The 20,624-nt window shown below is 22.5% G+C and overlaps 2 protein-coding genes across 4 annotated transcripts; one reads left to right on the top strand and one right to left on the bottom strand.

The window, feature by feature from the left end:
• Window positions 1–912: 912 nt before the first annotated feature.
• On the bottom strand, window positions 913–10,995 carry LOC122506870. Of its 3 annotated transcripts, none has more exons than XM_043619265.1 (6): window positions 10,875–10,995; window positions 6,446–7,087; window positions 5,295–5,494; window positions 3,618–3,756; window positions 3,286–3,504; window positions 913–3,180 (listed from the first exon to the last, which is right to left on the bottom strand). In XM_043619265.1, the coding sequence occupies exons 2-6, from the start codon at window positions 7,040–7,042 to the stop codon at window positions 991–993; spliced, it is 3,345 nt and encodes a 1,114-aa protein (XP_043475200.1). In that variant the 5' UTR covers window positions 7,043–7,087; window positions 10,875–10,995; the 3' UTR covers window positions 913–990. The 3 variants fall into 3 exon arrangements, with proteins under 3 accessions (XP_043475200.1, XP_043475198.1, XP_043475199.1); XM_043619263.1 differs by lacking the exon at window positions 10,875–10,995 and adding an exon at window positions 9,305–9,970 and having other exon boundaries at window positions 6,446–7,090; XM_043619264.1 differs by lacking the exon at window positions 10,875–10,995 and adding an exon at window positions 9,305–9,970.
• A 2,295-nt stretch (window positions 10,996–13,290) lies between these two features.
• On the top strand, window positions 13,291–18,221 carry LOC122506871 (1-acyl-sn-glycerol-3-phosphate acyltransferase alpha). Its single transcript, XM_043619266.1, has 4 exons — window positions 13,291–14,131; window positions 14,805–15,120; window positions 16,904–17,069; window positions 17,251–18,221. Exons 1-4 carry the CDS (start codon window positions 13,947–13,949, stop codon window positions 17,403–17,405), a joined length of 822 nt encoding a protein of 273 aa, XP_043475201.1. The 5' UTR covers window positions 13,291–13,946; the 3' UTR covers window positions 17,406–18,221.
• The last annotated feature ends 2,403 nt before the right edge of the window (window positions 18,222–20,624 follow it).

The raw sequence follows: 20,624 nt of genomic DNA, 5'->3' as shown, positions 1-20,624 counted from the left end.
CCGAGAAGAATTTTATAAAAATTATTTTAAATATTAGATTTTTTTCGAAAAAATGCAATGAAAATTGTATTTTAAATAATTGAATTCATGTAAAAATTTTATTATTTAAGAAAATAATTGAATATTTACAGAGAATTTTATTATAAGATTCTTTTAAATAATTGAATTCTTTTGGGAAATTTGATTAAATAAATAGATATTGAAAATAATTGAATTTCAGCAAAGATTTTTATTATTTGGGAAAATAATTGAATTCTTACGATAAATTTTCTTAAAGTTTTTGAAAAATAATTGAATTGTTTCAAAAAAATTAAAAAAATTTTTGAGAATAATTTTTTATTTCAATTATTAGCTGATTTAAAGCAGTGTATATTCTAAAAAAAAAAGAAAAAAGTAGCTTTTAGTGGCACAAATCTAAAAAAAAGTATCCAAATAGTAGCAAATTGTAAAAAAATATTTCTTTTAAAGAGAAATTTACTTTTTTTCAACTTATTTACTTTATTATTTTTACATTTTATTTAATTTTCCAGTTCATTTTTAGATTAAAAATTTTTATTTTAAAAGTTTACTATTTTTAAATTTATTTTCAGAATAGAATTAATTTTTAACAAAATATTTAATTTTTAACAAAATTTAATTTTTACATTTTAATTTACATTAAGGTTTAAAAAAAATTCTCTCTATGTTTTGAACGTTTGAATGAAGGGAATTTTTCTTCTGTTTAAATATTTTCAAAAATTACTATCCAATAAAAGAAAAATAATTAAAATTGAATTACTTAGTTGGGAATTAATTTTATTTTTTTAATAATTTTTTTCAAAATGAAAAATAAGCTATTTGCCCTAAAGTGCAAATTAAAAAAAGCAAAGAAAATGTTCATTTAAACATTCAAAACTTTAATAGAATCAGTAATTTGCTTTATCATTATTTATTTACAAATTTGTGAAAAATTAAAGTAACATACAATAACTATGAAAAGAACTATGATTTTCAAATATGTTGCGGTTCTTTTTGAATATTCGCCAACATACGCATTAGAGATCCTTGTCTTCCAGTTGGTTTGAAATTTTTAATTGCCGTCATTTCCTTTGCACTTTCCGATAAATTATTTTCCGTAACAGATGAATTCGCTGATGAATTTGACGATGAATTCCTCTCAATTGCTTTCGATTCAATCATTTTCTTCTCATTCTCCTCTTGCTTTTTTCTGCTCATTAATTCATTGTATTGAAAATTCATAATATTACTGTCGAACGATTCATCGAAATTAGTTACCGATCTTGTTGGTGACGAAACTCGAGATGATGAAACTGATTTTTGTTTGGTAAATTTAACAGGCGCAATTTCACCGGAAAAACTCAACCCGTCCCATATTTCACTATCACTGGTCAAATCCATATCGTTGAATACGTATAAATTCTCCTTAACAATGGGTTCAGTCTCCTTCTTGTTGATTATTTCCTCCGTATGTGTCAATTCTTCCTCGCTCGATGATTCTTCTTTTATTAATTTCTCATGAATCGTTGATTCACTACTTGTTGATATTGATATTTTATCAGATTCTACCTCTGATAATTCATCGGAAAAATCGTCAGAATCCAAAGATTCTGATTTTTTCACTGGTTGTAGATTAATTTTTCTCTCCTTGTCCTTGATGGAAATTTCAATCTTTTGATTAACTTCTAAATCTGTTAATTTTGATTGATTTTGTTCATTTTTCTCCTTTTCGATAATTACTTCAACTTTGTTTTGTTCCACTTTGTCCATTTTTAATTTTTTGAGAATTTCTTCAGTTTTCGTCAACTTTTTGGATTCGTTAATAATTTTAATTGGTTCATTGTTTTCATCAGTTTTGCCGGTGATAATTTTGGCTAATTTGAAATTTATCAATTTTGAATCACTCTGAAAACTGTTGGCGTGTAAACGTTGTCTTAATTTAAGTAATGGAGATATTGGTGTTGTGGATGATTTAACGTTTGTCAATGTTGTGAAATTAAATTCCTTGTCGGCAAAATTTGAATTAATGGTGTTGTATTTATTGAAACGGGACAATTCACGTTGAAGGTGGGAGCATATTTTCTGTCTGGTATCAACAAGTTTTGGTACATCCTCCTTTTGACAAGATTTCTTTGAATCGTTGATTTCCTTCTCGAGGGATTTTATCAAATTTAATGCTTTTTCATTGGATCGAAATTGACAAGTTTGTTGAATTTCGGTTTTTTTGATGTCCTGTCGAATTTGATGCCAATCGACGTGTTGCATGCGGCCACGTCCTCCGAATTCACTTCTCAATGTGCCGAACTCCGGTAGTTGTTCCACTTTTTCTTCTTCTCTTAAATGCAAAGGTATGTAATCTTCGTTAATTTCACTGCTGGATGATGAGGGCGATGTCGATTTGTTCTCCAAAATTTCTTCAGTCACTGGAGATTTTTCGGCAATCTTCTCTTCATTTTGAACTTTGCATTCGTTTTTCTTAGATTTTAACTCGAGCGGAGTTGAAGTGGATGATTTCGTAAATTTCAAAAGCATTTCTAGTCGCGATTTTGATTTACTCGAATTTGTAATCATTGAATTTAGAGATTCAGAGGTATCAACATTTTCGGAAGACTTGGAACTTGTCACAGACGATGAAAAGGTATCTAAACTATTTTCCGCATTCCTTTTCTCTTGAGTTTTCGATATTAAGGCCAGTGTTCGTTTCAGTACTTTGGGACAGGAAACTTCCGTTTTGGATTTATTTTCCTCAACATTAAGTTTGCTGGTCTGGATTTTTGATTTAAGGCTCTCTTGTTGTATAAATTTTAAATTTAATAGAGAAGGAATTTTCTGGGAGTTTGCAGTTGTTTTCTCTAAATCGGAATTATCTTTAGAGGCATTTTCCACACTTTTTGGAATCCGTTCCATTGCTCTTGGAGATGGTTTAGTTTCTTTAAAGGAATATTCCGAATCGCTGAATTTGAAACTACCATTTAATAAAGGTTCTTGGGTATTTTTTGTAATATTTTTTGTATCGTAGCCTTTATGCTCGAGAGATTTTAAGTAATGCATAAAAGTAAAATTGCGATTCTTCTTTGCTGTAAATCTCCCCAAGGCGGCGTACTCTTTCAAGAGCAACCAATCGTTTATGTGAAGGTCTTCTTCTCCATCAGTATTTGTCAGTGAGATAAGAGCTGAATTTTCCTGAAAAATTAAAATTAATAAATTATTCCAAAATTCTAAAAGTCGTTTTTGATTCAGTTTTTTTTAAACGTTGAAAATTTGTTTACTAAATATTAAAAATATTACCTCCTCATTTACAGAACAGACCATTGCGCATAGTGGCCCCTTACATTTCAGTATCAATTCGTGACAAATTCCTTTTTCCCATTCTTTATTGCCGACTGGTTTTACTTTATGCAATCCACATAAAATAGCTTGCGCTGGTAATTGTGAAAATTTTTTATGTAGAAAACACATTTCATGAACACCATAAGTTTTCACAGTTCCATAATCATAAAAATGTACCTGTGAATAATCAAGTAAACAAATTCTTAAAATTTCTTTCAAAAAAACCTTAATTCGTTTCACTTGAACGAATTTCAAATATTAAATCAAATAAAATATTATTGTAAACTTACAACGACTCGTTCTTCAGGTCTAATCATTTTAACAATAGCTCGGTGCCATTTTTTGTCGAAAAGACACACGACATTTAATCCTGGTTTCAACGCAATAGGAGGAATCTGATATTTCGTTTTGTTTTCTTCATAGAAATAACTGAAAAACAAATTAAATTCAGATTATTATCGATCATTTTATCATTTTATACAAAAAAGAAGTTCACAACTTTGTTGTCACATAAATTTTATTTTGTATTTCTCTGATCTTTCACTTATTTCTAAATTCAATTATTCAAAAATTAAATAATTTCGTTAAATAAATATTTTTAAATACTTATTTGTTTCTCAAACGGGAAATAAAATTTAAAAATTTCTAAAAATTCTTCTAAAATTCAATTATTTTCTACAATTTTTAATTAAACTTCATCTCTAAATCAATTATTTTTAATTATTTTTCCAAAGTTCTTCAAGAATTCAATTTTTTATAATAATATTGTAACTGTCCGTTTTATATTTTTGAAAAATATAAAAACATCAAATTTTTGAAGAATTTTAATTATAAATTATGAACATGATTTCTCCGGAATTTTAATAAATCTAAAAAGTAAATTTTAAAAAATTTTAATTTACTTTGTTCGAAGATAATTAAATCTTAAAGAATTATGATAAACAGGGTATCTAACAAGGATTGAGAAAATGATTCCCTGATTTTTTACTAATTTTATTTCTGCTTTCTCGGGACAAAAATATAGTAAGTGACATATTTAACAATAAATTAATATCTATAATAATAGAAATAAACGAAAATACAAATCTTCTAATGAATCTTCTAATGTTAGACACCCTGTTAATAGTCTCCACCCTTTGGTAAAAAATCTAAAATTCAAAAAACCGAATTTCTTTAAAATTAACATTTTCTCTGCTGTTTTATGGCATAAAACTTCATTATTTTTGGGCTCTTCAAAAACACTTTACTAATTTAATAGTCTCCACTCTTTGGTAAAAAATTAAATTTTTTAAAAATTATCAGAAATTTAAAAAACCGAATTTCTTAAAAATTAAGATTTTCTGTTCTGTTTTATGTCATTTAGCTTCATTATTTTTGTGCTCTTGAAAAACACTTTACTTATTTAAAAATCTCCACCCTTTGGTAAAAAATTTAAATTTATTAAAAGTTATCAAAAATTCAAAAAACCGAATTTCTTAAAATTCAACATTTTTGCTTCTCTTTTATGGCATTTAGCTTCATAATTTTTGGACTCTTCAAAAACACTTTACTTATTCAATTGTCTCCACCCTTTGTTAAAAAATTTAAATTTATCTAAAATTATCAAAAATTCAAAAAACCGAATTTCTTAAAATTCTACATTTTTGCTTCTCTTTTATGGCATTTAGCTTCATAATTTTTGGGCTCTTCAAAAACACTTTACTTATTCAATTGTCTCCACCCTTTGTTAAAAAATTTAATTTTATCTAAAATTATCAAAAATTCAAAAAACCGAATTTCTTAAAATTCAACATTTTTGCTTCTCTTTTATGGCATTTAGCATAATTATTTTTGGGCTCTTCAAAAACACTTTATTTATTTAATTGTCTTCACCCTTTGGTAAAAAATTTAAATTTATTAAAAATTATCAAAAATTTGATATTCAATCCCTGAAATTTTTTTCTTTTTAGAAATAATTGAATACTCACTGTAGATTGTACATGAAGTCCTTAAAGATTTTCAGATTTTTCCTCAAATGACAGAATAAGTAATTTGGCGTAAACAATTCACAAAGAACTACTTCTTCATAATCCTTATCTTGGCAGAGGTCCTTTACCATAATCTGACCAACTGATTCGGTGACACTCATAACATTTTCGGGAATGAAATGTTTCATCGTTTTTGGTTCCTGAAATTAATTTTCATTACTTAATTTACAAAATCTTCTATTTTAATCAGTTGACAATTATAACAGGGTTGACATAGGTCAGAGAAATGTCAGGGATTATTTTTGAAAATTTTAATAAAATTCTTTGCAACTATTCAATTATTTTTATAAATAATAAAATTCATCGCAGGATTTCAATTATTTTTAATACAATTTCACAGGAATTACTCAAAAAATGTAATTATTATTAAAAATTTAATTTCAATTTCTTGAAAAAATCAATTATATACAAAAATATTAGAAATTCACAGGAATTTAATTATTTTTAAATAGTTTAATAAAATTGTTCGAAAGAAATGAATTATTTCAAACACAATTTTAATTACATTTTTTTGAAAAATTTAATTATTTTTTTAGATTTTAAATAAATTCTTCCCAAGAATTCAATTATTTACATAAATAATTCAATTATGTCAATAAGTAACAAAATTATTTCCGAAAATTCAATTATTTTGAGGCATTTTAATAAAATTCTTTGCAAAATTCAATTATTTTCATAAATAACAATATATTCATCACAAGAATTCAATTATTTTTAAAAGTAAGCAATTATTCTCAAAAATTTTATTAAAATTTGTCAAGGGAATTCAATTATTTAAAAATTTGTTGATAAATTTTTTTATGAAAATTCAGTTTTAAAAATATTTATTTTTATAGTTAAATAATTGAATTCTCGTACAATTTTCTAATAAATATTAATTTATTTTTTTTTAATTATTTGAAGTTTTTAATTTCTGATATATTAAATTGAAGAATTTCAGAATAATTGAAATTTTGTAAAATTAAATTGTAAACAAAGGAATTTGAAAATTCACGAAGAACTTTTTAAAAAATTGAAAAGTCAGGAAATTTGAAAAGAGCAAAAGTGTGGCAACCCTGAATCGAAAAAGAATTAAATTTTTAAAAACTCACCAATTTCTGTGGAATTGCTTTTTCCCCATTATTATTAATAGTATTTTGATTATTTGAATCAATTTCAATTTGTCGTTTCAATCCATAAAAAGCAGGGAGTGCATTTTTGGCATTATATAATTTATGATCTCCACCTTCAAACACTTGTACACAATGAAATACATTAGAAAGACTCGAAGCAAATTCTCGAACACTTTCGAAGCCCAAATCCACGTAGTTTAGTGTCGAGGTATAAGTGTCGAAATATATTGTTGGCAATTCCGCACACCAAATTCCATCAGGATGCTTTTCAATTAATTCACGGAGTCTTCCTACAATTCTCGAATTAATTAAAATACTTGAATAATCTCTATTGCTATCGTCATTAATAATACTGTTGTCATTAACACTATTCTTAGTAGTTGTAACTTGATTTGATTTTTGATACTTTGTATCAGATTCAGTGCGATAAGTATTTTTATCTTGCTTTGGCTTAACGTAATTGCTACGTTGTAATTCATCGTCCTTTGGCTTATTATAACGATCAGAATCATCGTTTGAAGAATTCGATGAATTAGTGAATGAAATGTATTTTTGTTCCTCTGATCGAGATTTCATTCTCGAATGGTCCTCACGATTATCACGATGATGAGATTCTCTAGTCTGCTGAAATCATTAAAATTGTCATTAAATCACAGACAATTAAAAGAATTAATATTTAACAATAGGAAAAACGTGAAAAAAATTAAAACACGTGTGAATTAAACACACATTACAATTTGTTATTAGGTAAAAAGAACTTACAAAAAAATATACTCAGAATATAATTACAAGACAGGCTTCACACTAGACAAATAATTTTAAAATAGAAGCGAAAATTAGCATCAATATTGAAAAAAGTACAGTAAAAAGTATTTATCCAAAAATTCCATTTGCTCACTAAAAAAATCTCGATAATAACATCAATTTTAAATAATTTTTCTATAACTCAATATTATTTTTCAAGTTTCTGATTAGAATTATTTAAAAATAATTTTTAAAACTAAAGAATAAAATTCTTTAAAATCTAAAATTGATTTAAATTAATTTAATTAATTTTAATTTTTAATTTTATTAAAATTTTTTAAAAATTCTAATATTCAATTATTATAAAAAAATTGTAACTGAAATTCATTTTTAAATCAATTTTTAACAGAAAATTCAATTTTATTTCAATTATTTAAATTTTTATAAAAAATTTTATCAACAAATTTTTAAATAATTGAATTTTTTCGAAGAATGTTAATAAACTTTTTAAAAATATTTGAATTTTTCGAGGAATTTATTTAAAATTGTATTAAAAATAATTGAAAAGCTACTATAAGAATTTTATTATTTATGAAAATAATTAAATTTTTTAGGAACATTTTATTAGAATTGTATTGAAAAAATTGAATTTCTGCCAAGAATTTTATTATTTATGAAAATTTTAATAAAATTTTAATTTTAATAAAATTCTAGTCAAACAATTATTTTCATAAATAATAAAAATTTCACAGAAATTCAATTTACAAATTTTTTTTATAAATTTCTTCGTAATAATTAATTTATTTTTCTTAGGAATTCAATTTTTTTTCGAAATAATAAAACTCATCTCATAATTTCAATTATTTTTAATACAATTTTAATTGAATTCTCGAGAAATGTAATTATTCTTCAAAACAAATTGAATTAGACAATTCTCAATTCTTTTTTAAAAATTATTAAAAAGTAATTGATTTAAAGAAGAATTTTAGTTAAAGATACCAGAAAATAATAATTAATTTGAAATGATGAAAATAATTTTAAAGAAGTTACAGTTAAAAATGTACTAAAAATAATTGAATTTTTCAAAAGAGTTACAATTTTTAAAAATAAGTGAATTCTATCAACAAATTTTTTAAAACTTTTTAAAAATAATTAAATTTCTCCCAAAAATTTTACAACTTGTGAAAAAAATTTAATTTTTGCAACGAGTTTTATTAAATAATTTGTTTAAATAATTGAATTCTTTTGAAAAATTTTATTTAAATAGTAGATATTGAAAATCATTGAATTTAGAAACTTTTTTGAAATTAATTTTATTAAAAATGAATTGAAAATATCAAAACTTTTAAAAATAATTGAATTTCTTTGAAGAATTTTAATAAAATTTTTAAGAATAATTTAATTTTCCGAGCAATTTATTTAAAATTATATTAAAAATATTTGAGAAACTCCTAAGAATTTTATTATTTATGAAAATAATTGAATTCTTCCAACGAATATTATTATTTTTTCAAATAATTGAATTGCTGGGAATAATTTTATTATTTGTGTAAAAATAATTGAAATCAATTTTTTTTATCAAAAACTTTTTTTGGAAAATGTTATTAAAATTGTTTTAAATGATTAATTTCTTTTAAAAAATTTTATTAAAATTTCTATTTGAAATAATATTGAATTTCTATGAAAATTTTATTAGAATTTTTATTTAATTTACTGTTTTTGTGAAATTTTATTAAAATAGTAGATACTGAAAATAATTGAATTCTTTTGAAAAATATTCTTAAAATTTACGAAAATAATTGAATCGTTTCAAAGAGTTTTTTATTAAAATTTTTCATTTATTTCTAAGAAATTAACTAAAATTTTATTTGATCGTTTCTAAGAATTTCATTAATATTTTGAGAATAATTTTTTTATTTCAACTATTAGAGGATTTAAAGTAGTGTTTATGTTCGAAAAACAAAGAAAAAGTTGTTTTCAGTGTCACAAATCTATACATAAAAAGTATAGGAAATCGTAAATAAATAGTAAATAGTAGTCTTTAGTAATTGAGTGCGAAGCCTGTCAAGTTATTTATAAATATAAATAACTTACATTTCCATAATGTCCACTCGACATTCGTTTAGATTTTTTTTGCTTTGATGGTTTTTGATTAGCAACTAAAGAACTAATAGGACGCGTATTTTCCGTATCAATAACGCGAACATAACTTTCCCCATTTCTATCGATAATTCTCAAAACATCCTTTAAAGAGGACAAAAAATCCAGTAATGTTTTAAAACGAAACTCTTTATAAGGAATAACTTCTTCCTCAAAAAAATGATACTGATTGTTTAATTGTTTTATGGTTATAGGTCCCTTGTGTGTAACCAGACACGATCTAATGGTTGCTTTAACCTCCTCAATCCGTGAATTTGGTAAGTACGCCATTTTTTATAAATAATATAATATAACTTTCAATATTATTCTAACTAAAAAATGTTTATTTGACAACAAACGTCAAATATCACCGCAAACAAATGATTTTGTGTGTTTAACCTCAAAATCTCAACTTGGAGATTAAGTGAAAACTACATATATTGTTCATGTGGCGTACTTATAAACTAGAAAATAAAGTAAACAGTATCTATAAATCACATTTTGTCACCAATTAAAACACTTTTTTTATAATAAAAAGAAAATTAAAATCGGGAACAAAAAATAGTCACGTGTCACAAACTTTTCTCACTTCTCTCGAAGAGAACACAATGTAAAATGAATTTTAAAGAAGGGATGGGAACCTTGAATTTACGGTACCCCTTCTTTTCCTCTTTTGCATTCGGAACCAATCACTGTCAAGGGAAGTAGTACATGCGCAGTTCTGCATTTCCGGTTTTTGAAAAATAATTTCATTTAAATGTTTTATCTCATTTGATCTCTTTTTCTCTTTACTACATAAAATAGATTTTTATTTTTATTATACGAAACATGACAAATGTTACGGTAAAAATTTCAATTTTCTTCGCAATCAACTATTTTTAAAGAAATTAACAATTTTTCTAAAAATTTTCCCTCCCCTTCCAACCCACCCCTTACGCCCCCATTCATTTTTCAAAGTACGTTAGTATGTTTAAAAAACTCTGTCATGCCAATGTTTTTTGTGTTAAAAAAAACAAGAATTAAAGAAAACTGACATAATAATAAAGTATAATTGAATGATTTTTCAATTTATCTCAACAAGTGAGTAATATATTACAAACAAATACAATGGAATAGGTAAAAAATTGCATTTATTAGACGTTTTTTTAATTGTTAACTAAAACATAACCTCAAAATGTATGTCAACAATGCTGTGACGGTATTATTACAATTATTATATAAAAACATTTTAAAAAATATGTTTTAAAGTGGTTTTTTAAGGTAATAATTGAATTGACTTTAAAATAATATTGATATTGAATAATAATATAATATTCAATAAATAATATTTAAAGAAATCGATAAAAAATCGATTTTTTTCTATTTTGGAATTGCTCATCACACTTTTTTCTAATTAACAATAAACATAATAAATAATTAATTAGTACAATCGTATAATTTTCGTTTTTACCAAATTTTCCAATTCTTACGAATTATAACTTTCGATTTTACTAAATATACAAAATGTTAAAAAAATTTTACTCACGTTTTGGAATATACGTTTATATGATAACGTAACAACACTACAGAATTTTGATATCTACTGATTTTGATATATGCCAGAAATTTCTTATTTACAAACATAAAGGTCGTAGATATATGATTTGTTCCTTTTTTTTTGAAGGGGGTTTTTCCTCCTGTATTAAGTACACAAGAAATAAATTTCCTATTCAATTTAGACAGAAGGGAAAAAATTTACTGAATTTTATTACTTATTTGTTACTTTATTATTATTATTGAAATTTTATTATTAAGTTGGGAAACTAAATGTATTTTTCTTTGTAATATATTGTATAATATTTGTATTTTTCTAGAGAAAGGCTTCATTTGATTTTAATGAGACAACCAGTCTAGACGTTATTGTAGTTCTCATAATAGATTCTTAATGAGATAAAGGTGTTAAAGACCGCATTTTATAAATTAGAGGAAATCCTTCTTAAAGGCTTATAAACTTTGTTTCAATTTAGACAATACAAATTAAACATTTCAAGTTATTTTCTCAAATTTATTACTTTATTGTATTTTTTATTTTTCTATTATTTTATAATAATAATAATAATGTAATTATAACAAAATTATTATTATCATGCAAATTAGAAAATTTTTACTTTCAATTAATATAAGCTTCAGTTTTTCGATAATTTCAGATTCAAAATTAAAAAACAATTCACTTATTAAGTGCACAATTAATTTTACCGATTGTTTATTATTATGAAAGTTTCTTTCAAAAGTTTTAATAAAATTCAAAGATTTTATTATAATAACATTCTTCGGAAGAATTTAATTATTTTTATAAATAGTAAAATTCTTTGCAAAAATTCAATTATTTTCAATATACAATATTAATAAAATTTCACGAAGGATTCAATTGAGGCCTTGGATCCAATAACTCGCCCGACGCTCGGAGACTCGCGCTAATGCCAGTCGGGTAGCAGTGAGTGGCCCAGAGGCGCTCACTGCTCACTGACTGGCAGTTGCGCGTTCCTCCGAGCGTCGGGCGAGTTATTGGATCCAAGGCCTCAATTAATGTTTTAAATATTTTGTATTTTTTCGAAAGAATTCAATTATTTTTTTAATAGTAAAATCTTTGAAAAAATTCAATTATTTTCCAAAAAATTTCACTAAAAAATTCAATTTTATTTTTAATTTGTTCTAAAAAATTTCAATAGAATTCAATTATTTTTAAAAACTTTAATAAATCCTTCTAAATAATTCAATTATTTTTTTAAATAGTAAAATCTTTACGAAAATTTAATTTTTTTCTAAAATTTTAAAAACCTTCGAAAAAATTTAATTATTTTTGTAAATAGGAAAATTCTTCGCAAGAATTCAATTAATTTTATAAATTGTAAAATTCTTTGCAGGAATTCAATTATTTTCAAAACAATTTTAATTGAATTCCTCGGATGAATTCAAATATTATTCAATATTTCCATAAATTTCAATTATTTTTTAAAATTTTAATAAATTCTTCGAAACAATATTCAACTATTTTTGTAAATACTAAAATTCTTTGCAGGAATTCAATTATTTTTAATCCAATTTAAATAAAATTACACGAAAGAATTTAATTATTTTCAAAAATTTCCATAAAATTCAATTTCAACCAAAATTTAAAATTCTTCAAAAAATAATTCAATTATTCTCAAAATATTTTTAAAAAATTCTATATAGAAATTAAATTACTTTCAATGCAATTTATATATTTGTGAAAAAAAATTGAAAGAATTCAATTTTTTTCAAAAAATAATAAAATTCTTTAAAGAAATTCAATTATTTTCTAAACAACTTTAATTGAATTTCTCGAAAGAATTTAAATTTTCAAATATTAACATAAAATTAATTTATTTTCTAAAATTTTAATAAATCCTTCGGAACAATTCAATTATTTTTATAAATATAGTAAAATTCTTTGCAGGAATTAATTAATTTTTAATCCAATTTTAATAAAATTCATCTTCATAAAATTGAATTGCTTTCAAAATTTTCAATTAAAATTATTAAAAAAACTACATTAGTTTAAAAAGAATTCCAAGAAATTCTTCAAAAGAATTTAATTATGATTTTTAAAAATTTTAATAAAATTCTTCACGAGAATTAAATAAAAAAATTCTTTGAAGAAATTTTATTATTATCAAATTTTTTTGATAAAATTCTTTGCAACATTTCAATGATTTTCAATACATTAATTTTAAAATTTAAAATATTTGAAAAGAAAAATTATAAAAAAGTTTAGAAACAAAAAAGCAAACAAACTTGGAATTATTTTTATTATTATTATTTTTTTTTGTTATTTCTTTTATTATTATTTTATTTGTCAAAGGTTTGAACAAAATATTAAAAGAGCTATTAAATTATTTTTTTAATAATGAAAATAAATGTGAAATGAACGTATTTAGGATTAAAGCAAATTGAAATGGGAGTTATTGCTTTCAATTTAGGGGGATGTAAAATGTTAAACCGCGCAAACTCGAAAACACATTGCAAGTGTTGATAACATATTCTTTAAAATACATAAGTATTTGTAGTGTGAAGACAATATTTATATTATTATGTTAATTAAACATGAGGCTCGAGGTGTCAGTTTCAAAAGACCTGCCCTCGTGGCTAAATGTCGTGTTATAAAAACAATTTTTCTTTAATTGCGCGACAGATAGAAATAAAAAATTCGTGCGTTTGCTATATATACATGTATATATAAAGGATCGCAAAGTGCCATATAGTTTTTAGAATAAGAGTTGCATCAGTTGTGTGGTGGCAAAGCGTATTGTATTTTGTGCCTATATTGCACGATGCAGAACCCCTCGTAAAATATATATATATATTATCAAAAGAGCGCATATAGGAGAGCAGCTGTCATTTTGAATACAAACATTATATTGTAGTGACGTTCAGATATTTTTCTCTCGGCACATTTTTATTTTTTTCTACTGTGCTCCGCTCTGAATGTTTGTTCTTAAATGAAATAAGTAAAAAATTGAAAAAAAAACTAGAAATACGTTTTTTTAAATTAATTATAAATTGTGTATATTTTTTTTTTTTTTTTTTTTGGAAAAAAATGGCTCCTTCGTGCTTTGAAGTGATTCTCGTTGCCTTTATTCTTGTTTTGCCATTTCTTTACGAAACGAGCCGGACTTTTCGTTATTATTTTAAATTCTCGGTTTATTATGGTTCTGTGATGTTTAATTCAGTGTTATTGATACCATTCTTTTGTTTCCGGGCTTTCAACGTTAGAAATTTGGTGTAAGTACTGAAAAAAATTTTTTTTTTTACTATTTTGATATTTTTTTGCCTTGAATAAATTTTTGTTGTATCGGTTTTTTTTATTTTTATACTTTAAAAATATTTTCTATATATCGGTTCGTATAAATAAACTTAGATAATCGATAAATCCTTGGTATTTCAGTTATTGTAAAATTATTATTTGCTTCTTGTTGTAATCTATGGTTCATTATATATCGTAAGTCTTATTCTTTTTTTTTTTAAAGCCAATGACCATTAATGTGCATCGACCCTTTAGACCTTTCATTCACTTAAATCACTTAATATTTCCTTTGGTTAAATTGATCAATCCTTAGAATTATTTATTCAATGCGGTCAAGTGTTGTGTTTAATTAACACAAATTTGTTGCCGAGAAAAAAAAATTCATTTCTTAATTATTGCTGTTTGATAAAAATAAATATTTCTAAATGAAAAAAAAAATGGTAAAAAATAACAAAATAGGAAATTGATAAGCAATATTACAAAATTTTATTATTTTATTATTTTATCATTAAAATTATTTATTTTTTATTTAAAATTATTTTTTTTTTAATTTTAATTACAATTTATTAATTGTATTGATTTATTAATTAATTGTATTGATTTTTTAATTAATGAATTAAAGATGTTTATAATTTTTATTAATTTTTCCAGAGTTGCGTCGAGTTTTTGTCATTATGCAAGTTACATTCTTGGATTGAGATGGGAATTGAGGGGAAGAGAAAATTTAGAGAAGGAACAGGCTTGTATTATTGTTGCAAATCATCAGAGTTCCTTGGACATTTTAGGAATGTTTGACATTTGGCCAGTGATGGATAAATGCACTGTTATTGCAAAAAAGGAAATTATATACGCCTGGCCTTTTGGAATTGCCGCATGGCTCAGTGGTCTTATTTTTATTGATAGAATAAATTCAGAAAAAGCTCGAAGCGTAATTAATTCGTCAATCAAAACAATCAAAGAGAACAAGGTACAATTTTTTACTGTATTATTTTTAAAAAATGAATTTTTTACACCTAGGTAACGTGTTATTAATTTTTTTCAACTTTATTTTATTCTAATTGTTACTTTATCATTTTTTCTTGCAATACATTGTAATGTTATGTTAATTTTTTCAATCATATTTTATTCAAATTGGTATTTTTCAATTATCTATTTTTTTTGCAAGAGTTTATCATTCTCTTGAATTTTATTTTACTCTTTTCGTTATTTTCTCATTCTTTTCTTGAACGTTTTATTAATTTTCTTGAACTTTATTTCATTCTAATCGTTATTTTATCATTTTTTAATTTTTCTTGAAAATGCATTGCAACGCTTTTTTAATTCGAATTTTATTTTATATTCTATTCGTTATTTTCTAATTTTTCAATTATTTCTTGAAATAAAATGAAACGTGTTCTTTAATTTTTTCGAATTTTATTTTATTATATTCGTTATTTTTCAAAGTTTTAGTTTTTAAAATTTTTTCTGTAATGTTATATTTATTTTTTCCTTGAATTTTATTTGTTTTAATTATTATTTTCTAATTTTTTTGCAATGAATTTTAACGTTTTTTCGAATCTTATTCCATTCTATTCGTTATTTTTCAAATTTTCGAAATTAAAAAATGTTTTTTTGACGCTTTATTAATTTACTTGAATTTTATTTCATTCGAATCGTTAATTTTTTATTTTCCATTATTTTTTGAAATTATTTGTTACATTTTTTCGAATTTTATTTTATTCTATTCGTTATTTTCTATTTTTAGTAATTTTTAAATATTTTTTGCAACGTTTTATTAATTTTCTTGAATCTAATTTTATTCAAATCGTTATTTTCTAATTTTGTAGTTTTTAAATATGTTTTGTCACGTTTTGTTAATTTTCTTGAATCGAATTTTATTCTAACCGCTATTTTCTAATTTTTTTTTTGCAATGCATGTAACGTTGTATTCATTTTTTTGAATTTTTTTTATTTCTGATCGTTAATTTTCAAATTTTTAGTTTTTAAATATTGTTTGTAATGTTTTTATTTATTTTTTCTTTGAATTTTATTTTATTTTTGTAATTTTCTAAATATTTAATTTTTTTGCATTGAATTTTAAAGTTTTTTCGAATTTGATTTTATTTGTTATTTTCTAATTTTCGAAATTAAAAAAACAATTTTTTTGTAACATTTTATTAATTTTTTTGAATCTGATTTTATTTTGATTGTTATCTTATAATTTCTATAGTTTTCTAATTTTTTCTGTAATATTTTTTCCATTTTCTTGAATTTTATTTCATTCTAATCGTTATTTTTATGATTTTCTAATTTTTTTTTGCAGTATTTTGTAACGTTTTATTATTTTTTTCTAATTTTATTTTATTCAAATTGTTATTTTCCAATTTTTCTTTTTTGCAATGTTCTGTATGATAAATAGCTTTAAAACGCTTCTGTTTGAAAGAAACATTGAAAATGATACACGACCCGATAATTTTATCTTGAGATTATATTTCAGAAGTAAAAGTTGTCTTTACAATTAGAAGTTTCTAAATGTAATGCACCTTCTACTTTTAATTTTAAAAAAATTTTTCAAGTTATAGAATAAAAATAAAACTAAAAAGTCTAGAAATTTTATCAAATTCGTTTTGTAAAAAAAAATTTTTTAATTTGGAAAATAGTTTTTAATTTTTCTAAACGTTGGGAGAGTCATAAAAACCGTGACGATTTCTAATAAAAAAAATAGAATTCATCCGGGTAGTAATAATTGTATTTTTTCTTCAATATTCCAGATAAAATTGTGGTTTTTTCCCGAGGGAACAAGACGTAATACTGGTGAAATTCATCCTTTTAAAAAAGGTGCCTTTTATGTCGCTATCAATTCTCAATTACCCGTGCTGCCTGTAGTGTTCTCTTCATATTATTTTCTTTGTAAAGAAGAAAAACGTTTCGATTCTGGTAAGTGAGGTCATAAATATTGATAAAAATAAATTATGTTTCTTCCAAAAGAAAAAAAAATCTGTATACCAAAGTAAAAAATTATTCAAATTTCCATTCACTTATTTATTATTATAATTCTCTTTTTCTAAAATTATTTTATGTGATTAACATTTAATGAGGATATTTCTTTTGCTAACAGGACGAATAATAATCACGACCCTGCCGCCAATCTCGACGGAAGGTCTCAGTAAAGATGACGTTGAATCATTAATGGAGAAAACCAAAGAAATGATGAATGAAACGTTACGTGTTTCAAATTTGGAAATCCAACAGTCATTGGCATCGAATACATAACAAATATAGATTTAAGTTTTAATTTATTAAAAATGACGGTAAGAGAAAGAAAGATTTTTTTTTCTTAATAATACGATGGAAAGGAGACGATATAAAAATAATTGACGATCTCCATTACATGACGGAACCAAAGACTTAAATCCAATTTTGCAAGTACTGATTTACAAATAATTTCTTTTTTAAGAAGTCAAGGTCTTCGAATAAAATATAACATTTTTCTATAGTTTTTATCTTATCTCATAATTTTCAATAACGAAACGAATCTTAGATAAATGGATATTATTTAGAAAAACAAAGCAAATTTTTGATCTAGTTAAGTGATAAATATACTTCCTCTTTCTCTAAATAATTTTATTTAATATTTATATATTTATAATCGATCAAGATCAAATAAAAATAATTATTTTTCATTTTTTTTTTTTTTTTTTTTGAGAATTCATTATCTTTAATAAAAGATTCGTTTCAGTGACCAAATATATATCTCTATATGTAAATCGTACAAATTATTTTGTAAATCGCAAATTATACATACCGTCAAAGCACAAATCAAAGTCTATTTGCAATATCTAATCTTAAAAAGACTTTTTTTTCGAAATATTCACTGTATGTGAAAAAAGAAAAAAAAACGAACGTGCTTGATTAAGAAAACTAGTTTATTTACGATTAGTTAAAAAAATATAATGTAAATTGTGTATTTCGAAACCAATGTTTCAAGTATTAAGAATTTCTTTTTAAGAATTTCTATCTTTCATTTAGTTCTCAATTTTTTTTACAATTATTTATTAAAAAATTAATTAATTTCAAGAAAATTAATCAATTTTGCTTCGACTTTATTATTTTTTTAGCATAATTAGAAATGATTATTCATAATAAATTATTACAGTTGTAATTTTTATTTTGAATAAGTTTTTAGAATTGTAATTTTTATTTTGAATAAATTTTTAGAATTCTAATTTTTATTTTGAAGCAATTATTACAATTCTAAATAATAGTAGAAATATTATTATAGAAAAAGGTGTTTTAATCTTTTATTTTATTTTGCCTTTCGATTTTATAATGATGAAAAAATGTCAACAAAAACAAAATTTTCCAATTTTATAAAAGTATATTTTTACTTTAAAGAAAAAGAAACTAATTTTAAAAATGGAGATGTGGAAATCGACTTAAAATTGATATTATTGTTGAATAATTAGGCACCATTTTTTAATGTGATGTGACTATCGTTACCAATAAAATCATTTGACAATTGATTTTTATGATTAATTATAATTAATAACATGTTAATCAATATTGGGAAAGTTACTTTTCAAAAACAAAAATGTTAATTTATTTTAATTGCGAATTATTTGGCTAAATTTTTTAGTTGTACATTTTTAGTTGTATTTTATATAAATTCCTTTTTTGTTGTTCGAATTATTTTTTTTGAAAACTGTTTGTTTTCAAATTATTTAGCTATACACGAAAAAAAAAACAAGAATTTCATAAAACAAAATGTTTTATTTTATTTTTCATGAAATAATTTATTATTTATTATTTTGTTTTTACTTTCTTTTTAATGCAATTGTAATTAATTATAAAAGAAGCAATTTACCCAACATTGATATTAGTTTACTAATAAACAGAAAATTACCAAAAATGAAAACAATTATCTAAAATTGTATCAGAGTGATTGATTTACGTTTTATAAGTATTATATAATAAAAAAAATGTATTCAAAATAATTGACAATTTTATAAATTAAATCAAATGTGGAAAAAATATTGTGCTCTAATTTTTAAGCACTGATGAAAAAATTACACTTGCAAATCGCTCAAATGTGAATAAAACGAATAATAAAGTAAATGTTTGTTTTCTGTTGAAACCAATTTTTTCCTTGTAATCTTGAATATCTATATTAAGATATTAACTTTTTTTTAATATTTTTTTTTAAATACTAAATTCTTGCAAAGAATTTTCTCAAAAAATTTGAGAATAATTGAATTCCATCGAAGAATTTTATTACTCATGAAAATAATTGAATTCTTGCGAAGGATTTTATTAAAATTTTTGAAAATACTAATTAAATTCTTTTGAAGAATTTCTTTGAATTTTTTTTAAATAATGGAGTATTTTTTAATAATTCTAATTGAAAATTTTGGAAGTAATTGAATTTTATGAACAATTTCTTTTAAGTTTTTAAAATAATCTTGTTTCTTAATAATTGAAATTAAACATTCAATTATTGAATTTTATTAAAATTTTTAGAAAATAATTAAATTCTTCTCAGAATTTTACAATTTTCTAAAATAATTAAATTAATTCAAACAATTTTTTTAAAATATAGAAAATAATTAAATTTTTATGAAGAATTTCTTTTAGTTTTTTTTTAAAAATATAGTTTTTTGAATAATTTTAATTGAAAATAATTGAATTAAAAAGAGAATTTTTTTCCACTTTTTTAAATAGTCGTGTCTGTTAATAATTATAATTAAAAATGTTATTATAGAAATTTATTAAAATTGTGTTGGAAATATTATTAAAAATTTTTAAAAATTGAATTCTTTCATGAAATTTTATTAAAATTGTTTTAAAAATAATTGAATTTTCGCAAAGAATTTTACTATTTATTAAAATAATTGAATTGTTTTGAGGAATTTATTAAAATTTTAGAAAAATGAATTCTTTTGAAAAATTTTATAAGAAATTAAGAAAAACATTGAATTCTTTCGTGAAATTATTGCAAAGAATTTTCTCATTTATTAAGTTAATTGGATTCTTGCGAAGAATTTTACAATTTCTAACAAAAATTGAATTATTTCGAAGAATTTTATCTGAATTTTAGAAAATAATTAAATTTTTTAAAGGAATTTTGATAATAATTATTTTTTTCAACGAATTTCATCAAACATTTTGGTAAGAATTTTATCAAAATTGTTGAAAATATTTGAATTTTCATTAAAACTTTTGAAAATAATTGAATTCAAATAAGATTTTAAAAAATAATTGACTTCTTTCATGAAGCTTTATTAAAATTTAGTTTAAAATAATTGAATTTTTTAAAAGAATTTTACTATTTATTAAAATAATTGAATTGTTTTGAAAAATTAAAAATATTTAAAAAAATAATTGACTTCTTTCGTGAAATTTTATTAAAACTTTATTGAAAATAATTGAATTTTTGCAAAAATTTTTACTATTTATAAAAATAATTGAATTCTTCCGAAGAATAATAATAATTAA

Source organism: Leptopilina heterotoma, unplaced genomic scaffold, assembly GCF_015476425.1.
Source record: "Leptopilina heterotoma isolate Lh14 unplaced genomic scaffold, ASM1547642v1 Lhet_44, whole genome shotgun sequence".
Taxonomy (NCBI): Eukaryota; Metazoa; Arthropoda; class Insecta; order Hymenoptera; family Figitidae; genus Leptopilina; species Leptopilina heterotoma.
Note: the sequence above shows the minus strand (reverse complement) of the source record. Positions and strands in the feature narration are given on the sequence as shown.